This window comes from Lissotriton helveticus, chromosome 3_1 (assembly GCF_964261635.1).
Source record: "Lissotriton helveticus chromosome 3_1, aLisHel1.1, whole genome shotgun sequence".
Lineage (NCBI taxonomy): Eukaryota > Metazoa > Chordata > Amphibia > Caudata > Salamandridae > Lissotriton > Lissotriton helveticus.
In genome coordinates this window covers 411,618,287-411,644,573 of record NC_136061.1, presented here as the reverse complement: position 1 = coordinate 411,644,573, position 26,287 = coordinate 411,618,287, and the positions used below count along the sequence as shown (strand labels likewise).

Below are 26,287 nucleotides of genomic sequence, written 5' to 3'. Positions count from 1 at the left end.
ACGCGTGGTGCTAAGTTCCCACACAAGGACCTACACGAGGTGTGCAACCTCTGCTTGTCCCCTGAATACGAATCCAGGGACTGTGAGGCCTGTGCAGCGTTCTCTTCAAAATCGACGATTAGAAACCGTCGAGCCCGAAGACACGAGGTATCGAGAATGCAGTCACAAGCAATCCCGGAGCTGTTCGAGGACCAGCACCCAGAAGAGGAGGAAGAAGAGGCCGACGAGGCGGGGTCTGAAGTGGACGAGTCCGACGTCGAGGAAATAGACGTCCAACAAACCGTGAGTGACGACGTCCCTTTACCAAAGAACAGACCCCGCACGGTGTCGACCCCGCCCTCGAGCCCGGTCAGACAACCGAAAAAAGTTTCCGACGCCCCGCCTTCGAGCCCGGCAACGAAACCGAAACCGAAACACTCGGTCTCCCATCATGGTGGTTCCGATAAACGGACCACATCGACACCGAAGCTCCAAGTCAAGGAAAGCTCGAAGTCGAAGCAGTCCATGTCGACACCGAAACACGTTTCGACGTCGAAAACACCCTCGACACCGGGGACATCTTCGATACCGAAGACATCGGATCCGAATAAAATCTCGGTGCCGAAAATACAAATGGACAGTCAGAAGAAAAAACACCTTTCGGAACCGAAAACTGCGGTACCGACACAGGAATACAAGACCGATCCTAAACAAAAGACTCTGTTTATTGATCCAAAAACTGGCAAGGTAGTCACAGAACTACCTAAAAAGAGGAAGAATGAACATTCGGACGACAAGACTCATCCGAAGAAGAGAACAATGGGGACAAATACAACTCCTCCCCCTTCTCCAAAACCTAGACACACACCATCTTCTCCTCTTCCTCACAATAGACCAAATATTCCTCCCACACGACCATCTACACCTACAACAGATGTAGAGAATGACACAGGGGAGGGGGAACATCCTGGGGATGATGAAGACACAATCCCAGAGGAGGCAGACCCATGGGAAGAGTACAATGTAGGGTCAGATAACGATAACGACCCTGAAATGTATCCTTCAAAACCTTCACCTCCTGATGATAATACTGGTTTTGCGCAACTCATTAATAGAGCAGCAACATATCACAAAGTAGAACTACATGCAGAACCTCAAATAGAGGATTTCTTATTAGAAACACTACCTACTGCACAAAGGACATCAGGAACACTACCAATGCTCAAGGGCCTTCTCAGTCATACATCAGAGATATTCAAAGACCCAGTGAGGGCTAGGGTACTGAACCCAAGAATCGATAAAAAATATAGGGCAGCTCCAAAAGACCCAATATACATTAAAGGGCAAATTCCTCTAGACTCACTAGTGGTCACAAACGCTCGTAAGAGAGCAAACTCTTTATCTACAGGAGAAGCTCCACCTCCTGACAAAGAGTCTAAGCTAATAGATGCCTCTGGCAAGAGAGTAGCATCTCAAGCGGCAAACAGCTGGCGCATAGCTAATACGCAAGCACTGCTTGCAAGGTATGACAGAGCGCATTATGATGAATTAGAAAAACTCATCACACATCTCCCTAAAGAACATCAAAAGAGGGCAGATCAACTCATACAAGAAGGGAAGTTAATTACTAACACTTCCATAAAGTGCGCCCTAGACGCGGCAGACACTGCAGCAAGATCTACAAACACAAGCATCATGTTAAGGAGACATGCATGGCTCAGGGTATCAGGGTTCAAACAAGAGGTACAAACATCGTTACTGAACCAACCTTTTGATGGGAAAACACTTTTCGGCACAGGGACAGATGAGGCCTTAGAAAAGATGAAAAAGGATACGGAAACGGATAAATCAATGGGAGCATTGCAACAGCCGACACAAAGAGGTTCCTTTCGTAGGTCCACCTATAGAGGAGGATCCAAAAATACAGGTACAAGTCAGCAACAAACCTCTTTTACACCTACATCACCCAGAGGTAATTCTAGAGGTAGTTACAGAGGTAACAACAACAAGGGTAGAGGTCGCGGAAACAATAATAACCGCAACTCTCCAACCCCAAAGCAGTGACTTCATACAGCTCCCCCCAGACCATATAACACCGGTCGGGGGACGCCTATCACAGTTCCTACCTGTCTGGGAAAACATCACATCAGACAGGTGGGTGAGACAAATTATCCAACATGGTTATTGCCTGGAACTCACATCTACCCCACCAAACATCCCCCCCAAACAGCGTCCAATGAAACAAGATCACCTGACACTGTTAAAGCAGGAAGTACTATCCCTGCTAGGAAAGCATGCCATAGAGAAGGTTCCACAGCACCAACAAGGAACAGGAGTATACTCCCTATACTTCCTAATTCCCAAAAAGGATGGGTCTCTAAGACCGATACTGGACCTAAGACCTCTCAACGCATACATAAATTCGGAACATTTCCACATGGTCACGCTCCAACAGGTACTTCCTCTACTGAAGAAAGGGGACTTTCTTTCTACACTGGATCTAAAAGACGCTTACTTTCATATCCCAATTCACAAAGCCCACAGGAAATACCTCAGGTTTGTGGTAGAAGGACAACATTATCAGTTCAAAGTCCTTCCGTTTGGTGTCACAACGGCACCAAGGGTGTTCACAAAATGCCTGGCAGTGGTGGCAGCTCACCTAAGAAGACAACAAATACATGTCTTCCCATACTTGGACGACTGGCTAATAAAGGCCAAGTCACAAGAGGAATGTCTTCAAAACACACAAAAGACAATTCAGCTACTACACCAGCTAGGGTTCACGGTGAACTACACAAAGTCACACCTACAACCGAGCAAGGTTCAACAATATCTGGGGGCTACTATAGACACAGAAAAAGCCAAAGTATACCCCAATCCAGTCAGGATCCAAACAATGCTTACAATCATTCAAAGATTCCAGCCACAACACTCACTACCAGCAAGAGTGTTCATGCAGCTATTAGGGATGATGTCATCCTGCATACTGCTAATACCATATGCCAAACTACAAATGCGTCCGCTACAAGAATGCTTAGCGACACAGTGGAATCAGGCTCAAGGACAGATTACAGATCTGGTGTTGGTAGACGACCGCACACACCGCTCTCTGAAGTGGTGGAACACAACAAACATTGCCAAAGGGCGGTCGTTCCTAGAACCAATTCCACAGGTGACAATAACAGCGGACGCATCGCTCACAGGATGGGGAGCACATATGGAGAAATACACAGTACAAGGAAGGTGGAGTGTGCAGGAAAAAAGACTGCACATCAATTACCTAGAACTACTAGCGGGGTTTCTAGCATTGAAAGCCTTTCAAATACATGTTACCAACAAAGCAGTCCTGATCAGAACAGACAACATGACAGCAATGTATTATATTCAAAAACAGGGGGGGACGCACTCTCTCCAACTATCCAGACTAGCACAGGAAATCTGGAGATGGGCCATTCCTCAAAACATCTATCTGTTAGCCGAACACCTACCAGGAGTCCAAAACCAGATAGCAGACATCTTAAGCAGACAGTCGGAACAAATACACGAATGGGAACTGCACCAACAAATACTGCAGCCATTCTTCCAAAGATGGGGACAGCCAGAGATAGACCTCTTTGCCACTCATCAGAACGCAAAATGCCAAAGCTTCGCGTCCAGGTACCCGCACCACCTGTCGCAGGGCAATGCGTTATGGATAAATTGGTCCAACAAATTTGCATACGCTTTTCCCCCTCTCCCACTAATCCCATTAGTGGTCAGAAAACTACAACAACACTCAATGACCATGATACTAGTAGCACCCACGTGGGCAAGACAACCGTGGTTCACCATGCTCCTGCAACTCTCACAAGTGCCACATCAAAAGCTACAAATTCTACCCATGCACCTTACACAGAACCATGGAGAAATAATGCACCCAGATCCCACACAATTGAACCTAGCGATCTGGCTCCTGAAATCCTAGAATTTGGGTACTTAGATCTACCCTCAAATTGCATGGAGATAATTAAACAAGCGAGACGTCCTACCACCAGAGCATGCTATGCAGCTAAGTGGAAGAGGTTTGCTATACACTGTACTAATAACAATATCAACCCTCTGGACGTATCAACAAAGGAGATTATTTGCTACTTATTACACTTACAGCAATGTAATCTAGCGTACACATCTATATGGGTACACCTAGCAGCTATAGCAGCGTACCTACAAAACAGGCAGCACATATCACTGTTCAGAGTACCAGCGATAAAAGCCTTCATGGAAGGCCTTAAAAGAGTCATTCCACCAAGATTACCACCTTCCCCAGTCTGGAACCTCAACGTAGTACTCACCAGACTAATGGGGCCACCTTTCGAACCTATGCATAGGTGCGAAATACAATTCCTTACATGGAAGGTGGCTTTCCTTATAGCCATTACCTCACTCAGGAGAGTAAGTGAATTACAGGCATTGACAATACAAGAACCATTCCTACAGTTACACCAGAATAAAGTGGTTCTTAGAACAAACCCAAAGTTCTTGCCTAAAGTAATTTCATCATTTCACATCAACCAGCCAGTGGAACTACCAGTCTTCTTTCCAAAGCCACAGACGGTAGCAGAAAGGGCTCTACATACACTAGATGTCAAAAGAGCCATTTTGTACTACATAGAAAGAACACAAAACTTCAGGAAAACTAAACAACTATTTGTAGCATTTTCTCCAACACATAAGGGCAATCCTATCTCTAAAGCAGGCATCGCTAGATGGATTGTAAGATGTATACAAATATGTTACATTAAAGCAAAGAGAACATTAACTGTTCCTCCTAGAGCTCATTCTACACGAAAACTAGGAGCATCTATGGCATTCTTAGGGAACATTCCCCTAGATGACATATGTAGAGCAGCAACTTGGTCTACACCACATACATTCACAAAGCACTACTGTGTTGATGTACAGGCTGCACAACAAGCCAGAGTGGGCCAAGCTGTATTAAAAACTCTTTCAAACAGTTGCGACATACACTGGTGACCACCGCTAGGGAGGTAACTGCTGTACAATCTATTCATAAATGTACCATCTGCAGCCCATATGCCTCGAACGGAATATGCTACTTACCAGTATGCATCTGTTCTTGGCATAGAGGGCTGCAGAGTGGTACATGCCCTCCCTGCCTCCCCGGAAACCTGTGTCTGTCCCAACATTATCTTATTTAGATACACTTACATGGGCATATCTTTATGTATTATACTACACTACTCCATCTAACCCTACTATGGCAAAACAATCTAAGGATGGAGCCGATGCCCATGCGCACTAACACCAAGAGCAGGAGTCATCTATGACGACAAAGACTTCTCCAGAAGAAAAACAAGTGCAATCATCCGAGCCCAACACCAGATGGCGATCTATTCATAAATGTACCACTCTGCAGCCCTCTATGCCAAGAACAGATGCATACTGGTAAGTAGCATATTCCTTACCCGTAACCTGAATTTTCTCCCATTGGATAACATTGCCAGATTTTTACTGAAAAGTTTCTAAGTGTCAACTTTTAAAATACCTTTTTGTTCCTTAAAAATCATTGCAATAACCAAAACGTTCGCTAAACTGTTTCCAGCTTAGACCCCAGGACTCAATCTAGGATCCAGTCTTGGACTTACAAACGTAATCTGCAAAGTAATCAACTCAAAGTGTGTCGAAAGACCCATTGAACTCAATGCTAAATTGTGTTTAAAACCACGTTGCCTATTGCAACCCCTGTACCTATTGTGTTTCCAAAGTCATTGCCTTTCTGCAAAGCAATAACCTGAGATTACTCATCACTGAGAAAAGTATATTTTGATTCCTGTTGGTTCTAAAAATAAAACAACTATATCTTTTGATACAAAAACCATTGGCCTGGAGTTCAGTCCTTGAGTGTGTGAAACCTTTTGCTGACTGGGTGTGTTCAACAAATGCTTTACACTGTCCTCTGGTACTGCCTTACTGCTCGACCAAGCTACCACTTTTGGGAGTAAGGTCAGCCCTGACTTTAACCTCTGTTATACCTCTGTGGTTGGTGGCTTCTATACACACTGCACCTTACTTTGGTCCAGTACATATAGAGCCACTTTCTCACAAATAGGTCTCAATATATTATTCCCATGCTCAACCCTTGGTGGCTTGGCTGCAAGTAGATATGCTTAACTTAAAACACAGGTATTGAAAGCAATTAAAAACACCAATTCATTAAATACTTAAGACACAACACACAATACAAATCCCACACCAATCTTTACGATGAAACCAAAATGACAAAAATCTAATGTAGGGAACCAGAAATCTGAATTTTTAAAGATTTGGCACAGTTTAGCACTTAGAAACCACATAGCGCCACCTTGGGACATTTGGTCGTGCTTGACTTGGACAAAGTCAAAGTTTCAGGCCGACTGCGTCGGAGCCCAGTTCGGATGCCCCTCGCAGTAGGCCTCAATCAAGATTTTACCTTCTGACTTAGAAACTTTTCTGGAGCTTTTTCTGCCAGGGTCCCTCAATGATCTTCACCAGTCCGGGTTTGGTGATTTTTCGCCAGCTTGCTTTCCACGGAGCTCCCAGTCACACTCTGGAACTCGAGCCTCCAGAGCTTTTCAGTGGGACGAACCAGCATGGCAGGCTGGCTCGCGGTTGAAGGTCACAGACTTTGCTCTCTCTGTTGAGTCTGCCCTCATATGGAGCTTTTTTCCAAAGTTGTTCCAAACTTCTGGAACTTCGTCCTGAAGTTCCTCTCGGGGGTTTCAAACACAATCCAAGGGTCTGGAATCTCCAAGATGGTCCTTGAAAGTTTGGGACTTCAGTTCCCAAAATCCACTTAGACAAAACCCTTTCAAATCCATTGGATGCACTCCAGGTTGGGAATTATTTTTGATGATGGTCCAGGTGAGCTCTGTTAACCTGTATCTTGCAGGGAGCCCACTATTTATTCCTCTAGAAGCAGAGTACATACAAAGGGCTGTAAAACCAGATAATGCAGCAGGCGCAGTCAGTGAGAATGCAGGACCTGATGGTGCAAATCAAGTTGCCGCCTTGGAATGCCTTCTTTTTCTCTTAATTTTATGCCACAGATCTGAGATACTCTGCACCTCTCACATATTTATTCTGTGTTCTCTAGGTCAAGTTGGAGAGCACTCCTGCCCAGTGAGGTGCAGGGCAACACACCAGAGCATGGCCACTGCCTCCAAAGTGTGGCCTAATCTTCTCCCAGAAAGCACTATTCTTCCAAAATTCAGTATGGCTGCACTTGTGCAAGAACTAGTTAAACCAATCTCCAGTATGGCTCCTTTTCATAGCCCTCCTCCCCCTACCGTTTGCAAATTCCTGCCTTAAGCCTGCCATCTGGCTGGGTCAGGGAAGCTAGTGGGTAGATGGGCCCTGCATTCCATGCCTGTCCTATCCCCCTTTAAAGTTCCATGGTTTGCGCCGCCTCCCTCCTGCTCTTGCTTTCCTGTGTAGCAGAGCTCTCCCCAAAGGATAGCTTCTCCCTAGGTAAGGCACTTAACACTTCACCAAAGCAGCCTGGCTAATCCTCTTAACTCTGACCTATCAGGGTAGACCACAAGAAGGCTAAATTTTGACTTACAGACTAGGAAGTCTTATAAACTTCTTTTCTGTATACTTTAGGATAAATTCAACAGTAGCATATTGTTGGATTCATCAATATCTTTCTCCTAAGTCCTTGAATAATAATTTTGTTCATTCCTACAAGAGTTATACGTTTATGAACTATTGCAATGTTATCCAATGTAGCTAGGGTTTCACACTAGGGAAAATAAAATTAGCAATTTCTCCAACACCAGGGCCTATAAAACATTTTTTATAAGGACCCTTCTTATAGCTACATGACCCCCACCCCTGGGACACCCAAGGGAGACTTTAGGGGTCCTGAATATGTAAAAATAGTGGAGATTCTCCCTCCACGTTTCCCGATTTTTGGACACACTTTACTACAATGGGGGAAAGAAAAAGGAATAACAAGGAATATTTGCGGAAAGGACTAGAAAAAAATGCCCACATTGAAAACAGCACAACTGTTGTGTAATGGTGTGATATGGGCCACAAATTTTGCATAAATGTGTATGTTTTTTTCAGAGGATTATCTGTATGACGGACTGTCCGCTGGAGAACACAAAATTCTTTCAAAAATGCTCTTTTACTTCTCCTGCATTAAAGTAACATTTCTGGGCTTACCCTTTAACCCTTTAAAGCACTTGGGGCTTGATCTGCTAAAGTTCCTTTTGGAATACTGTCACTGCTTTTGCACACTAACTTCTTTGCAGCCCATCTCTTATTTTTTGCTACAACAGTTAGCCTTGTCTGGTAGAGCACAGAATGTTCATTCTGTAGGTGTAAAAAAAAAGAAGGCAGAATTTCCTCTCCGAATCATTCCAGGCCTACAAGGGTAGTAACGGAGGCCTGCAAACAGCAGTAGACCTCATTTATTGCATATATAGTCACAGATTGTCATCATGTGAGCCACTGTTCATGACAGGAGATTCATTGTAAGAAAGAAAACATGGCATTATACGAATAAACTTCAGCAGGAGAATGTAATAGTCCTCCGGTCTGCTGTCTACTCTCCTTCGCACCACTTCTCAAAGTGGAAGCATTGGTCATACAGAAACATTCCACACACACTTCTAATTAATTATTATTTTTCGCTGCCCAGTCAAAGTTTTCGAAATCGATGGATCTAGGCTACACCTAGCCTACACTGCTCTAAAGAGAAGTGAGACACAGTTGCTTTGTGAACAAACAGCTTTCATACTGTGTTGACATTTGCACCAACAGGCTTTTAGGTCAGTCAGTATAACTGAAATAGTTTGGTCTTCTTTAATGTTACACCGACCACAAGATATAAGAAGAGTTTGTTTCTGATTACATTACAGCCCACAACCTGTGAATCTACATCAGACGCACAGTACAATCAGAAAATGCTGTTTACATATGGCCTTCAATTAGCAGATTATTCTATTGTAGATTCACATGCGAAATTCCGTTTTACGTATGTATGTATGTATGTATGTATTGGTATACTTTTATAGCGCGGGTCTGTCACCCAACGGGTATCCTGGCGCTTTGACTATAAGAAACCTGCTTCACAACGTGCTGATCAAAAGAAACTAATATAACCCAGCCTTGGGAAAAAGATGGGTTTTTAAGTTTTTCTTAAAAGAATTGAGATCATTTGTGCTTCTCAATCCCAATGGAAGAGCATTCCATAGCCTAGCTGCCGTAAAGCTAAAAGATCGGCCACCCAATCGTGATCTCAATACTTTAGGCACCACAGCCAGGTAGGCAGAAGCCGAGCGAAGGGATCTGGTCGGAGTATACCAATGGAACATGTTCTGTAGTGGAATAGGGCCTTGTCCATGAAGGGCCCTAAATACAATACATAATGATTTAAAATCAATCCGCTGAAGGACCGGTAACCAGTGGAGGTCCCTTAGTGCCTGGGATGAAGAGTCGAAACGGCGACGGTCTAGCGCTAATTTGGCTGCAAGATTTTGCACCCGTTGCAGTTTTCCTGTCAAGGTAGCTGGTGCTCCGAGGAAAAGGGCATTACAGTAGTCCAAACGACTTACAATAATGCTTCTCACAACCTCTGGTCTGCTGTCCAAAGGAAGCATCGGGAGGACCTTCCTCAGCATTCGTAGTAATCCCATGCAGTTACTCACAGTTTTACTAACAGCTGCGTCCAATTGGAGATTAGACCCAAACATCACTCCCAGATTACGGACCGACATAGCTGACACAGACGTGCTCTGGAAGGAAGGCGGCCAAAAGTCCGGCGGAAGAGGTCTAGGGACACGATCAGTAGTGCAGTGTAAGACTTCTGTCTTAGAGCTGTTAAACTGCAGCGAATTCTGATTCAGCCAGTCGGCAGTTGCGAGCATACATCGGTGGAAGATGTCCAACGTCACTGCTTCCTTGCCCTCAAGCGAGAAGACAAGTTGAGTGTCGTCCGCATAATTCGTCACCGCTATGCCAAAAGATCTAATTAGCGCAACTAATGGCCGTAGATATAAATTAAAGAGGATAGGGCTGATGGCCGACCCTTGTGGGACCCCTTGCTCCACTTTCCTGATGTCAGATTTGAAAGGAGGCAGTGACACTACCTGATGACGATTTTCAAGGTATGATGTCAGCCACTGCAGAGCAAGGCCTGTCACCCCCACTTCCTCTAGCCTTTTGATCAGAATTTCGTGGTTGACTGTGTCGAACGCGGCCGACATGTCGAGCAGCACTAAAAAGGCAGCTCTACCATGGTCGGCTCGCGTCCTAAGATCGTCTAACACAGTCACCAGCGCTGATTCGGTCCCATGAGCCGGTCTAAAGCCGAATTGAACCTCATCCAGACAGAACCCGGTCTCCAGATACTTCGACAGATGTTTTGTAACCCATTTTTCCAGAATTTTTATTGGAAACGGGAGCAAAGAAATAGGTCGATAGTTAGCTGGGCACACCGGATCCAAGGTAGCCTTTTTAAGAAGAGGGGAAACCACGGCCAGTTTCCAACAGTCTGGAACCCGTGCTGAAACCAGGGACTGTTCGCAGATGGCAGACAGCGGGGGGAAAAGCTCTTCCCGGAACAGCTTCCAGTATTTATGTGGAAGCGGGTCCAGAGGGGATCCCGACGCCACACTGTGAGCCAAGGAAACGAATTCCTCAAAGGTGGGAGATGGAAAACAGTCCAACTTGGCAACGCTAGGGGTTATTTCTGTAGTAGACTCAAGGTGCAGTTCATTGCCTTCTAGAGGATTACCGCTAGATGTAACGCCAAGATTGTTTAAAATGGCTGCGATTTTATCCTCAAAGGCCTGCGCCAATGAGTTACACAGAGACTGGGATGCGGGAATAGCATTGGCCGTGGTGGCAGGGCATGACAGATCCTTCACGATTTTAAACAAAGTCTGTGATTTGTTTACTGCCACCCGCAGAGACTCTTCCAAAAACCTAGCCTTCGCCCTTTTAATCTGTGCTTTGTAGATGGACATGGCCTGTTTGTAAAGAACCCGGTCGAGGTCCGAATAGTTCTTTCTCCAGATGCGCTCGGCCCGCTTACATTGGAGTTTAAGTTGGAACAGCTCCTCGGAAAACCACGGCATGGCCGGGGTCGGCCTGTTTCTGATTTTCCGTAAAGGGGCCAAGGAATCTAATGAGGACACAATCCGTTGACTCAGTCTTTCGTAGCTCAAGTCTACGTTTTCCTCAAGAGTGAAACCCCCAGAAAGTAATAGAGGTAGAGGAGACTGATTCAGGAGTTTAGACCATTGTCTGCTGCATTTGACCCCCGCTAGGTTCCTCTTCTTCCCCCGCCCCGCCTTGGGCGTAAGGGAGAAGGACACAAGCGCATGATCTGTCCAGCATTGTGGCAAGATGTTCCGAACAGTTAAGTACTCTGGATCAGCGAAAACTAGATCCAGTATATGGCCCTTTACATGGGTGGGAGTAAGAACTAACTGCTGTAGCTGAATACTCAGGCAGGTCTGGGTTAAATCTGTGAGCGCCGTCTCTCCAGAGCCACCTGCCCAGAGATTAAAATCTCCCAGTACCATTAACCTTGAATGGGAGGTGGGAGGTCAATGAAGGTGGCATTGTTGCACATGTTTCTTGGACGCTGTCATGTAAAACAATGAGGGCACATAAATGTAAGATAGACAGAAACAAATTTCATGGTTCAAGTCCAACACAAGATGACAGGATTATATGTACAAACACTGCCAGCGAGTAGTAAACATTGTGGCGCTTAGGAATTAAATTCCACCTTTCTTTTGATGTGTACATACCACATACACAATAGTCATAATCTACCATGAATTAATGCAAGATGTTGGTAGCAATGCTTTTTCAATTGTATCAATCTGTATTCACTTACTCTTATTGAATGATACCTTCCTAATTCATGTATGGAATGATACCTCTCTAATTGTGATATGTCATTGTCTAGAAAGCGCTTCATATTGACGTCCAGGGTGCCAAGAAGCAGCTGTAACTAGATTACTGTTTAACCAGGTTTTACAAAAAATAAATATAGAAAGGTAATCATGAATAAAAAAAGTTTACCCATTTCATAAGTCTGGTATTTACATGAATATACGATTTCTTTATAGCGTATGGAGTTTACTATGACAACCTCCAAATAGCCAGTAAGGTATTGAAAGAACTAATGGCTCGCTCCAGTTATGTGTACCAATCCCTGCCAAGTTGAAACATCCTTTTATCCTTTCATCTTTCCATCGTAGATAAAAACAGTAACATTTGTGTGGGTAAGAACGCTCACTATTTTAGTTCCTTTGCTGGCAATACTGTTATTTATAGCATTAAAAAAAATATCAGACCACCAGCGGCGATGCTTTTGTCAATGGGCTGCCAAAGTGATCAATCAATCAAGCATTTGTAGAGCGTACTACATACCTGTGAGGGCCTCAAGGCGCTTAGGGGAGGGGGCCGCTACTGATCGAACAGCCAGGTAGGTCTTGAGTAGCCTCCTGAAGGTCAGCAGGTCTTGGGTCTGTCGTAGGCTCAGTGGAAGGGTGTTCCAGGTCTTGGCGGCGGGCTGCAAGGTGGGAGAAGGACCTCCCACCGGTGGTTGTTCTTCGGATGCGCGGGACGGTGGCGAGTGGGAGGTCGGCGGAGCGGAGCTGGCGGTTGGGTATGTAGAAGGAAAGTCGTTTGTTGAGGTAGGCTGGGCCGGTCTTGTGGAGTGCCTTGTGTGTGTGGATGAGGAGCTTGAAGGATATCCTCTTGTTGACGGGCAGCTGTTGCAGGTTTCTCAGTTGGGGTTTGATGTGGCCGTGGCGTGGTGCGTTGAGGATCAGTTGTGCCGAGGCGTTTTGGATGCGTTGCGGTCGTTTGATGAGCTTGGTCGGGGCTCCCTCGTAGAGGCCGTTTCTGTAGTCGAGTCTGCTGCTGACGAGGGCCTGGGTGACTGTTCTTCTTGTATCTGTCGGGATTCACCTGTAGATCTTGCGGAGCATGCAAAGGGTGTTGAAGCAGGAGGAGGAGACGGTGTTGACTTGCTTGGTCATGGAGAGCGTTGAGTCGTGGATGATACCCAGGTTGCACGCGTGGTCGGTGGGTATTGGGGCTGCCCCCAGTGCCGTCGGCCACCAGGAGTCCTCCCAGGCTGAGGGGTTGGAGCCAATGATGAGGACCTCCGTTTAGTCCATGTTCAGCTTCAGTCGGCTGGTCTTCATCCACTCGGCGACGGCCTTCATTCCTTCATGGAGGTTGGCTTTGGCGGTGATGGGGTCCTTGGTGAAGGAGAGGATCAGCTGAGTGTCGTCGGCGTAGGAGATTATGTTGAGGTCGTGCTGTCTGGTGACGTGTGCGAGCGGGGCCATGTAGATGTTGAACAGTGTCGGGCTGAGGGAGGAACCTTGGGGTACGCCGCAGATGATCTCGGAGGCTTCGGATCGGAATTGGGGGAGGCGGACGCTCTTGAGTTCTGCCGGAGAGGAAGGAGGTGGTCCATTCCAGGGCTTTGTCTCGGATCCCTACAGCGTGGAGGCTGGTGTTTAGTATGCAATTGCAGACAGTGCCGAAGGCGGCCGAGAGGTCCAGTAGGGATGAGGGCTGCAGTCTCACCGTTGTCCAGCAGTGTCCTGATGTCGTCGGAGGCGGCGGTGAGGGCGGTCGCGGAGGTGTGGTTGCTGCGGAACCCTGACTGGGAAGGGTCCAGGATTCTGTTTTCTTCGAGGTATCGGGTTAGCTGTCTGTTGACGATCTTCTCGATGACCTTGGCAGGGAACGGGAGCAGCGAGATGCGCCAGAAGTTCTTGAGGTCTCTAGGGTCTGCCTTGGGTTTTTTGAGTAGGGCGTTTATCTTGGCGTATTTCAGCTCTCTGAGAAGGTCGCGGTCTCGAGGGAGAGATTGATGACGTTGCGTAGGTGGGGTGCGATGAAGCTGCTTGCTTTGTTGAAGATGTGATGCGGGAATGGGTCTGATTGTGCTCATGGTCTTGATGGTGTCATCGATGCTCACGCTGGTCCAGGCTAGCAGGGGGTCGTGGTCGATGGTGTGCGGGGAGTCTGTTGGGTTGCTGTCTGTTGTGGCTGCCTGGGTGTTGAAACTGTCGTGGATGTCTGCTATCATGCGGTGGAACAAAGTTGATAGGGAGTCGCACAGGGCTTGCAACGGCGGGATGTCGTTGATGTTGGAGCTGGGGGTTAGAGAGTTCCTTCACAATGTTGAAGAGCTCCTTTCTGTTGTGCGCGTTGTTGTGGAGTGCAAAAAAACGATGGATTTAGGCCCAGATCTCTGTACTGGGGTGAATGTATGACATTGTTCTGCATTCTGTCCATCAATTGTTGTTTTCGCGTTGTTGTCGAGGCGGTCTTTGCAGGAGGTCCGCTTGGCAGTCCTGATGAGGTGATGTTGGTTGCGGGTGGCGAACTTGTGGGCTGCGTGGCTGTCCGGAGTCTGTACGCTGTGCCATTTCTTCTCTAGTTTCCAGCAGGCTCGCATGGAGGCTTGGAGTTCTGTGGTGGTGAACCAGCTGGTCCTCTTGCTGGTGTCTCTGTGGGGGGGTTTCTTCAGTGGGGTGAGGGTGTTGGCGCAGTCGTTGATCCAGTGTCTGAGGTTGTGGCCAGCTTCGTCGGTGTTGGAGGGTTCGGTGGGTGGGCTGAGAGCGAGTGTTGCGTGTAGTTGGTCTTCAGTGATTTTTCTCCAGTAGTGGCTAGGGATCTGTTTGGCACGGTGGTGTGTGGTGGGTTTCTGGAAGGAGAAGTGGATGCAGCGGTGGTTGGTACAGAGGAGTTCGGTGGTGTGGCTGAAGGTGACGTGGGGGCTTGCGGAGAAGATGGGGCCAGCGTGTGGCCTGCGGAGTGGGTACCAGTAAGTGTAATGGGGTAACCCTGTAAACCTCAGAACCTGGGCGGGTAATTAAACAAACAACAATGGTTCTGTCGGAAAACACGATTCAGATAAACATAGTACTTAATACATGAATATAGTCATAGTATCCCATGAAGGATATATGCAATAATTACACACTGACCACACACAAAAGGACAAAATACGTCTTTAGTATTCATTTTCTTTCAAACTTTTTTGTTTCTGCAATGAATCAGATATGCTGTCCAATGTAGATAGAATACATAGGTTGTGAATACATAAAGTGTCTAGGTCCTAATTGGTGACTGAGTGTTACAGGTGACAAAACATAAATACATAAAACAAAAAAACTTTTTCAGAATATCCAATGTAAAGCACAATAGTCACAAAGAGATTTAAATTGATCCTTTTGTTCAGTGGGACTTTGTTTAGGACTGGTATATGACATAGAACGTTGACGTTTCGACCCTGGGGGATGTGCTTGATTTATGCGCATCTAAGGTGGGTCTTCATCAGGACTGGAAGGTGGTTGGACAGCCTTATTATTAGGTGTATGATTTGTCTGGTCTTCTAATGTTGATGGTGCATGTCAGCCTACAAGCACCTGAGGTACTCCCTGGCTCTTATTATTTCATGGTGGTTGTTCTACACCAGCCGGTGCAACGTACTTAAAGGTCTGCGACGCCTTGGCTATTGCTCTGGTGCGCAGAAAAAGACGTCTGACTCCTTTGGTCTGTTTCTTGAGAATGCCGGGAGTGGGTAGGCGTTATGACGAGTTGCCTCAGTCCGAGGTTGGCGAGGTTATCGATTAGGGTTGTCGAGTTGCTGTCGTAGTTGTTCTCCAGGTGAAAGTTCAGTTTTCCGAGGAGGATGTAGTCAGTGAAGGTCAGGGGGTGCATGCTGTTGAAGTCGGCGATGGAGTCGCTGAACTGGGGTCTGGGTCTGGGGGGGGTCTGTAGACGAGGGTGCCTCTGAGGGTGCAGCTGGAGTCTGTGTGGATCTGGAAATGCATGTGTTCGGCGGTGCTGAGCGTGTCGTTGGTGCTGGTCGAGACCCTGATGCTGTTCTTGTGGACGATGGCGATTCCTCCTCCGACTCCGTTGGTGCGGTCTCTGTGGGTGGTCTTGTAGCCATCTGGGATGGCTATGGCGATGTCGTGTGCGAAGGAGTCGTTCATCCAGGTCTCTGTCAGGACGGCGATGTCCGGGGATGATGTGTCGAGCAGGGTCCAGAGCTTGACGGCGTGCTTGCGTGCGGAGCGGATGTTCAGTAGGATGCATCTGAGGTGGTTGAGGTCCTTCTTGGCGGGTTGTTCGGCGGCTCTGAGGCTGGTGTAACTGCAGTTCCGGCAGGTGAAGGGGCCTTGTGTGCGTTTTGGGGCGGCCTTGAAGCAGGTGTGGGTCCGTCTGGCCGTTGAGAGCGCGGAGTGTGCTGGCATCGTAGCGGTGGTGCTCGTCATGGCGGGTGCGGGGACCAGGGGTTCTGGCGCTGGGCGCTGTCCAGGTGTGTATCTTTTAGAAAAATATACGTCCAGCTTCAATATGCAGATGTGAGTAGCAGCTAGAGCGACAGAGCCTCTTATCCCTTTAAGATGGATACATGTGTACAATTGATCACTACAATTCCACAAGGCAATGTTAAAAAACACAATATAATCTACAGTTTTTAGATGATTGTCACCCCAGGCACTATATCACATGTGTCCACTGAATTCCATATATCCACATACACCCCAAGTCACCTTATAAAAAAACATGCACAAAGATTGATGTGTCAAATGCACACATATTCTCAACCATGCGCCAAAGTTATACATAGTCTGACTGAAAGTCCACTTCATCAGTCACTTTATTTGATGCCGTGGCATTGAGAAACAGTTTAGCAAGTCAAAATATTCCAGTGGCTTGTAAAGGATTATGAACTCAGTCTGTCTGTTGCTTTACGCCCCTAGCTTCCCAAATCCAGCAGAAGTCTGCATTGATTATACCTTTGCAGGATACATTCTTAGAATGAATGACTCTTTTCCATCAGGGTTTCAGCTTGTATCTTTTAGACTTGTTTAGAATTTCAAAATATGATACACTAAACCTTAATAGATGTGGTAATTTATGGTTATGTACTGTCTTCCATTTGTATTTTAATTGTGTTGATACCAGACTTTTCTTCTGTGCCAAACCGAATAATTTTTATCAAACATTTGAAAGAAATCTAATGAGGAAAAATGCTGTGAAACAAAATTATCACTAAGGAAGATATGTATTTCTTAAATGTTTCATGTCGCCTATTTCTCTTCTCTGCTCTGAAAGTACACACAATATAAATAACAATGCGAAGATCTGGGTACACATGAATTAGAGTTCAGCGGGATGCAAAGAGGAAACCTGCCTCAGACGTTCTTATTCTGCCCCTGGTAGAGCTTGGACTTAGTTACAAACATACTAAAAAGTTCGATTTTCAGGAGTTTACTAAACAGAAGTTGACAGGCTTCAGGCTAAGTTTCAAGTATGGGCAAAGTTGCACGCTAGTTTTTTATGTTTATTTTTTCTCCCACTCACTTGTCAATGTAATTGCATGCAGAAATGTATTTCAGAAGAGTATGCTGTTCTTTGTTTTTTGTAGATGTGCTAAGTTGTACGTATTCTTCCAGTTTCACCCAGGCTCCTGAGGAAGGTAGGGCGAGCACGAATGAGGACAGTGGCTTTGACGCCTACTTACAGTGGTGAGGCTGATGCACTTCTCCCCTCACTGAAAACCGAGGTCTGGAGCTGGGGAAGAGGCAAGGAAGGGCAGCTGGGCCACGGAGACATCCTACCAAGGTATGGTCTTAATAAATGGACTGGAAAAAGGGGTCACTATGGGTAGGTTGCAGGAATATCTGTGAGTCATTACCTGAGGGATTGATGGAAGGGTTTATATCCACCGTTTCTACTTTGCAGTCTGATCCAGGTAACTTCATTTGATGCTTTTTTTGCTTGGTGTACACATTTTGTGCTGGGGTTGGAACTGTGACAGCACTGGTAGTGTTGACAAAAAAACAAAAAACTCACAAATGATACTTGCACCCTTTGCTGTTTCCTTGAAGCCTTTGGAATGCTCATTCTGCTATGTATCAGTAAGTTGGTAAAGTAGCTCAGTGGGTAAATGCACCTGCTGCAGAATCTCTGCAACCTGTGAATCACTGATTTCATTCTTGGTATCGCCAAACTTTGCCTGATGTAATTTCAATGGTTACAGTTTTACTGAGTGAAGAGTATTAGTTCAACCTATGGAAAATGACTTGAATACACCACAAGCACCCAAAAAAAGTTATTAGTCAACCTGTCTAGAGAAAAGGATATTCATAAGCCACACAGTATAGTGCAGATCAGTCATACGGTGTAGTGCCTTATGTAAGAGTGTTTTTACATAACCTTTGCTGTAAACGCTACATCTGGGTGTGGATGTGAATTTAGTGTGGGTTTAGGTGCCTGATATGCAATATGTTAAAAGAACTTTGCCATGCAGTCCTCCATATCAGTGCAAACTTCTTAGAGAGCCTTCCTAACAGTACTTCCTAGGAGCATCAGATCTGCCCAGGAGAGTGAAGGTATAGTACTGATTATGTGTGCATTTATTATTCGGCCTGTGTTTTACAACCTTAAATCACAGTGGGTAAAGTGTTAGACTTTAGTGAGTTATATTTACTACTCCCACTTCAAAGTTTAACACATTATGAAGAGTGGTGGTCTTTGAAGGGGTTAGATTTACTGTTCCCACTCACAAGTTAGCCACACAGAGGAAATTGTTTGACTTAGTGGGGTTAGGCTACTGTTCCCTCTACATTACATTACTGCAGTTCAAGCACATTTACTGTAGCATTTTGATGGTGGTAATTCCCCACTCTGTGGCCTCCCAGAATCCACACTGGCACGCTTAGGTGCATCCTACAAGCTGCAACATGTCCCATCCAGGGCCTGATGAAATATGATCACATCGCTCTCACCCCGATGGAAAACCAGTGACTCCCCTTACCAGCCTACAACATCTTCAAACCTAGTTGCATCATTTACAAAGCCCTCGCCAACAGTACCCCTGCTTATCTTGCAGACAAGCTCACCAGCTCTGGTTGTTCTCGAAATTCACTCAGCGAGAACACCATTAGACTGCAGACTAAGAAGTGTAAAAATGATAATCAAGACAATAGGCCATTTCCATCTATGCACCCTGGATCTGGAACAGCATGTCCTTCTCCATCAGGACCGACATTAGGCTTCTCCAGTTTAGGAATGAAATGAAGACTCACCTCTTTAAAGAACACATCACATGCATTACCATTGACGAAGCGGCTACCTTTCCTATTAATCACTGACATGAAACGAGCCTTATACCATGTGAAGTGCTCCATTGCCTTTTGACTAGGTTTGTGCTACAGAAATACCATATATATGCATACATTTAGACACTTAAAAAAAATAATAATATTGCATTCTGGGGGAGTTATATACCGATCACTTTCCAAAATGATCCAGAAAAGCAAAAATGATTTACATTTAAAGAAAACACTTGAAGAAGGCTTCTGCATGATAAGATACCTGCACTGAATTTTTTTCTAGTGTTTCCTCTAAAAGTTAACATGACTATACCTTAATACTGTCCCCCCTCAACTATGAAGAAGTATTAACTTGGGAACCCCTCTCTTCCGACTACACAACCTACACAGTTTAGAAAGCAGCTTTCAGCAAGCATCCTCTAGCCCTTTAGACTAACATCTCCCTATTCATCATGTCGTTGCCTTGACTTCCGACGGACACATATTTCACTTGTAAAGCAACCTGCATCATTCATTGAGCAACCCTTGGACTGCTCTATTTTCAATGTATACTCAGAATCTTTCTCCAAACAAGACCACTATGCTTGAGGTTGACACCTCATTCTCCATCAGTTTAAAACTTTTTGAACAGAGAGATGTTCAGGTTCTCTACTTTTTGTTGAGATTGCTAAGATCAGTAATTTGATTCCTGGGACAAGTACCTGTCGTTTCAGGGACCACTACAAACCTGGCTCTTTCCGTTCTCAGAATAGTATGATACAGAGGACAAAAATAAATTAGTAGGTATGCATAACTGTGTTTATCCTCACATTCTCTGCAACAGCCCATGCTTATGTATTGCAACGTTCACTGTACCTCATGCACCTCAGCCAATATCTCCCACATAGGCCATACTATAGCCAACACTCTTATTTGTATTTGTATGCGGTATTTGTAGAGCGCAGCTATCACCCAATGGGTATCTTGGCGCTATAGTACATGAATTATCGTCAGACAGTGGAGGGTGGCGTGCGTAGATTAAGCAGGGCAATTCCAGAGCTGTCAAGGTCTGGGGAGCAGCCATGTTTTGATCTTCTTCCTGAACTGCAGAAGATCATGGGACTGTCTAAGTTGCAAAGGGAGGCTGTTCCAGAGCTTGGCAGCATCCGAGCTGAACGCCCTGCCTCCTGACTTGGCTCTTCGAATTTTCGGGACTTTCACCAGACAGGCGGTGGCAGAACGGAGACACCTTGTTGGAGTATACCATGTAAAAGTCTCTTGAAGAGGTATGGGTCCAAAGCCATGAAGGGCCTTGAAGACCAAGCATAGAGACTTGACCTGAACCCTCTGCATTATTGGCAACCAGTGAAGCTCTGCATGGGCCAATGAGCCTGACGAGCGTCGTGGTTTCATCAGTGCCAATTTGGCCGCCACGGTTTGCACTCTTTGGAGCCGTTCAATCAAGAATTTAGGGGCCTCCAACAGTAGGGCGTTACAGTAGTCCAATCTACTGAGAATGATACTACCAACGACCAGCGCTCTGGCCGTCTTTGGCAGCAGCGGGAGTGTGAGAAGTTGGCCTGATATATGATGCTCACTAGTTCTAGTGATCACCTTGTATCAGTCCAAACAACCCTTATGGTGATTGGTTGTAAGTCAACCTTATAGACCAGCTATCCTAATGGTAGCATGGACAAAGAAGTCTTAGGCTAAACTCTTTTTGGCATGTGAAGCCAGCTGTTTTACCACAATATAACCCCTTGAATACGAGATGAAAGGACACCACACAGGTTGTTATGAAAATAAACACTATATTTATTAATAACAACACCTCTGAACTCTTTATGAGGTCAGAGGGCTAAGCACATGACAATCTCTTAAGAAAAATACGACAAGTTGCACAAAATTACAATGGTGCCCTAGGGGCACGACAAACCATATACTAAGTAAGTGGAATGTGAAAGTCGATAGAAGGAATGGAGCTGTCCAGAGGCTGTAGGATCGATGGGACCACGCTACACTAACTTTAGGTAAGTAATAGGAGGCCCACGGAACGTGTGTGCAGAGTGTGAACTCACACGCGAGATGCGTAACAACGTCTATGGACAGTACAGTTCAAGTTAAAGGTGAGTACGGACAATCCTGACTAGTTAGGACTAAAACGACTGTGGAACTGGACACTAGGACAGTTAAACTACCCTTGAGCACCGAAATGCTCTCGTTACCTCACCCACGGGCTGCGGGTGCATAGGTGCCAAAGTGTGTCAGGTTCTCGCGTTGAAGTCAATGAAGCCTAAAAGAAAAGATGCTACAGGCGACCAGGAGGAAGATGTCCGGTGCGATCCAAGGGTGGATCGGTGAAGAAGAGGACCTGAAAGCAGAGGGGACAGTGTTCAAAGTCACTAGCCAGTGACCGGTGTGGAACCAGGAAGGAACCAGAGGCTGTCGTCGCGATCAGGTGAAGAGTGGACGCTTGACTCTGCTGCCACGTGGACAGGAGGTGTCTTCGACGACCAGGATGGAGGCACGAGCTGTCCCACGCAGGCTCTCGCTGTCGGCGGTGTCGGATCCGGAATTGGAGTCAACAGGCCTTGGCAATCCACGCGGTGAGTGGAAAAACAAGCAGAAGGGCCCCACGCAGATCTCGTGGAAGCTGGAGGGCTGATCTTCGGTGCAGGGGCTGCTCGGGGCTGGGGCTTCTCAATCCCCAAAGCACTTGGTCGAGTTCACCTCGGGAGTCGTGCTGGAAGCGAAGTGCAGGTTCGTTCAAGATGGCCGGTCCCACGTGTCTCGTCGCACCCACGGGTCTCAACTTTGCTGCAGATGTGAGTTGAGATAGGAGAGGTCTGGGAATCCGGGTCTCGTCGGGCTCTGAAGTCTGGATCATCGAGGGAAGACGACAAAGTGAAGCCGCTGGACACTTGATGGTGCCTGCAGTTGCAGGGTGGACACTACTTGTCCACAAGGGAGATTTTTCAGTCTTCTGTGGAGCAGAACGTCGAAGTCCAGAGTTTCTTCTTGCAGAATTATTCAGGATAATCTAATTTGGAATGGGACCAGCTCCTACCTTTATCCTACTAAAGGGGGCTACACTACTGACTAGGTCCCTCCCCTGGGTGGGACCAGGAAGGGGGGTGGTTACACCCCCTATCCTTTGTCCGGTTTCCCGCCAGAGCTGGGGCTGGAGTGCCCCAGCAACTGGTTTGAACCGGTGTATGCACAGGGCACCTTGTGTGCCCCAGGCATGTCTCATTCCTTTCAGGCCTGTCCTACCCAATACACAAAATCCTGTCTGGGATGGTGCTAGCACCTCCCAAGGCAGGAAACCCTTTGTCCAAGCCTCCCTCGCTGGAAGGACTCCCAGCAGCAGGAGGTCAGACTTGTGTCTGTGGTGGCAGCATCCATTTTGTGATGCCAAGGCTCGAGTTAACTTTAACCGGGGTTTTCAGTTACATACATGTCGTGCCCCTCTAGAAGGGTGGAATGCTACCCCCGTTGCCAGAATTGGCGAGGGGGTAGTATTCCAATTCGTATGACACCTTACTCGACATGTTTTGATAATGTTATACCAGAGTTAGCATTTAACCGCGAGGTTGATAATGCACTTAAGAGTATATGGTATAGCGTTATCATGGAAACAGCTAAAGGACTTGGTTCCGAAAGCTGTAGACAGGCTCAGCTCATGCTAGAGCACCATCTCACATAATTCCAAGCACTCTGCCTTCAGGATTGATAAGGCCTGCCATAGGAGTGACTGATAGGAGGATATGTGTCCATTTTAGGGTTAGATATAGGTATACTATATCTACAGCAAGGGGTGTTTACACCACCTTGCCCCAGCTGTCGTGCAGCCAGTTGTGTCAGTTTTAGATGGCCAGCCAGGGGTGGCATAATACATGCTTCAGCCCCTGGTAGGCCCTGGGTACACCTATGCCCTGGATACCTAAGGTATACTGTACAGGGACTGATAAGGTGGCCCAGTACCAATTGGTAAATGCACCTAAAGTACATGGTTGTCAATTTAGAGAGAGAACAGCTAGGCTGTGGGTCTGATTAGCAGGCCCACAGCCAGGGAAAGTCGTAAACCAGTGAAGCAAAAAGCAAAAATCTGGGGTGACCATAGGATTGCAGACCCCACTCTCCTACAGGGAGGATATTCCTTAAAGCTCTAATCAGGGAGAAACAGTTCCCCACCACCTTATTTACGTGTGTTTCCATAGTTAAGTTAGCATCAAGCATAATTCTCAGATTACGTACTGCTTTAGCAGGAACCAGAGTAGACGTAGTTGGAGAAGGCCAAAAATTGTCCTGAAAAGGGGGAGGGACCATCCCCACGGCGCAATAAAAGACTTCAGTCTTATCTGAATTGTATTGAAGTGAGTTGGCTCTTAGCCAGTGGGCAGTATCCTGCATTCAGTCATGAAAAGTTACCAAAGGAATCAACTGATTTTCCTCTAGGGAGAAGAACAGTTGGGTGTCGTCGGCATAGTTCACCAATTTCACACCATGCGCCTTTATGATTTATCAACTATGCACTGCAGAAGAGCGCCTAGCAATCAGATTCAAATTTGAGCTCTTTGTGGCCTTGTCAGGGGTATTAACTCCCATTTAAGTTCTACAGTTTAACTGTCTGTTTTACAAAAAGAGAGCTGATTTGTTTTTTATGTGAATTAGACACCTACACATTGCCATTCACTTGTTTCATACTGAATTGGAGTAAGCACCAGATTGAAAAGAGTTTTGTGCCAGTGTCCATGACACAATGTTCGCAAAACCTCTGAGTTGGTTGTCATGGAAATATATGTCCAAGGTGGGCAAAGAGATGAGGAAGTGACCAATTGTTACACAAAGAGTTTAGGAAGTATCAATAGACATTTAGCCACACACACAAGTGATGAACATTTGCATTCCCCCTTCTTGTGCCTTTAAGCACCAGATCTGTCAAAGGGATTCACTAAAACAGGGTCAGAAAGCACAAAGTGACTGATGAGCAAATTAAAATGTCACAGAATGTTTAAGAAAAAACATTACTCTATGATCGAAAACCACCAATAATTGCAAAAGCTGAAAACCAATAAAATATCAGGTATTAATTCTGGTCTCGCCGTAATAGCAACAAAATCTCCATACAGACCTTGTTCCGACTTTAAACAAACTTCACTGTCTAAAGCACACCAAAGCTCTCTACACAGTAGTCACACTTGTAGCTATGACTCAGGGAAGAGCTAGCAAATTTCTTCCCTTCTATGTAATACAGAGATCTGGTGCAAGCAAAATGTATTCCCACATTTAAAGTCCAGATATAACCCTGAGATTCACCGTCCCATGGGCATGTTTCCCACAGTGAACAGCACCTATGGCAGAAGTGAGTGGCTAGGGCGTTTCTTCAGTTCATGGATAATCAGGCGTGCCACACATACATCTCCAACGTACAATAGAGCATTGCCAAAAGTAAAGTGGACACCTGGGCAGAATGTCTTCTCGCTTTAGTGAGCAGGACGGAAAGTCCTTGCTTACCTCCTTTCTGGCACATCAATTGAGGTGGATGGGTACAAGTCATAGGACACAGGGATTGATCGGAGTCTTCATCTCACTACAGGGAGAGGTTCACACAGAAAATGGGTACTGAGGCTATGCTCACTAAACATACATTTTATGCACAGGTTAAGTGCAGAAGAACACTCCCAACTGTCCCTTTGTTTACAGATAGGAACACTACCACACAGACAGAGTCAGCTAGGTTATGTGTTCTGAATTTAGGCACACTGCCTCCTGGTATGATAATTGCACAACATTCAGATGTGGAATGCTTGCCCACTTTTCAATGAGCTCCTTATTTCTCCCAATATGGTCATGGGGCCTCTGAGCCCTTTCAGCTCTCCCAAATCCATACACAAGGGATACTCTACTCTAGAGAAGGGCACAATGGAACCAAATTTCAGTTTGTGCAGTTTTTCTATGAGGGAAAATGCCATTCCCTCCTTACACAGGCTAGAAACAGAATGTTATGTTGTTTCATATCTTTTAAAGGGATGCAGAATCCTGACCCATTCTAAGGGTACATGCTTCATCAAATGGCCTGCATTTCACTTGTGGATTTGTGTCATCAATCGGCTCAGTCTTAAAAATGAAAGGAGCTCTTCTGGCTAAAGTAGCACAATGTAGAATCTGGAACACTATCATTGAGTCAGCCCCTGAGTGGGGAGATGTGAGATTTAAAAATGTGAAATAAAATTATTTCATGGATGACCCTCAATTTTTTTAAAGATCGCCAGTTGGTATGGTTAAAATATATGGTAATAATTCTATCCTGGGATCAGGCCAACTGTTTCAGTTCCCTACGGGTGTTTATACTAGGACTGAGGATTTTATTTGGACCTTGGTCACTGTGTACTATAACAGTTGAACCAGTGGAGGAAGTCCCAATAGTCAGTGTACTATTAAGTAATGTGTAAATAAAATAACAATGAAACGTAATCGTAAACTAAACAGTTTTAGGTGTAACAGGAAAGTTAAATGTACATCCATTGTAGTTCAACAATGTATATTGGTTTGTGTCTTTCTTTACAGCACAGGGACAGGGAAATATAATGATTCTGATCATGCTTAAAAGACGTTTTACTTTGCTGCTGAACCTATAAAATATGGCGCTGCCATACTGGTGCATTCATTCCCAAAGCGTTTCCATGTATTCTGTAGTGGAGAGTACAGAGTGAAAAGTTCCTGAGGTTGAAGAATTTGCTGGAGGATGCAGAGTAAAGTCTTACCCTTATGACACATTAGGGTGATTTTTTAGGTCTTGTGACCTACAATGCGCGCAAGCGCATTGAGGGATCGAGAATTCAAGTGCTCGAAATCCTCGTGAAACCACAGGCTTTTTACTGCAGTTTTCATTAAGTTCACGTGGCCACAGGCACGCGCTTTTGGGCCATAAACTTACATTTCTCCTCCCCCTCCCAAGCCAGCTTCCCCCAGGCCGTATCAGCACTCCTCCCACACCTTTGAAGTGAAGCTTAGCTTCACTTCAAAGGCCCCTGCTGCTTCACACCGTGTCGCATTTCTCCTCCCCCCTCCCATTCTCAGCTACAGAATGTTTAAAAGTCTCTCACTACCCCCCCCCCACACACACACACACACCCCACACCCCACAACCTTCCTACGAA

General features: G+C 45.9%; 1 protein-coding gene across 2 annotated transcripts in view; it reads left to right on the top strand.

The window, feature by feature from the left end:
- Positions 1 to 26,287, top strand: part of ALS2 (alsin Rho guanine nucleotide exchange factor ALS2) — a 1,284,778-nt gene that overhangs the window by 221,528 nt on the left and 1,036,963 nt on the right. For both annotated transcript variants that reach the window (XM_078680222.1, XM_078680224.1), the window contains one exon: positions 17,484 to 17,652. In XM_078680222.1, the coding sequence (XP_078536348.1) occupies positions 17,484 to 17,652 (169 nt within the window). The remainder of the gene's footprint in view (positions 1 to 17,483; positions 17,653 to 26,287) is intronic.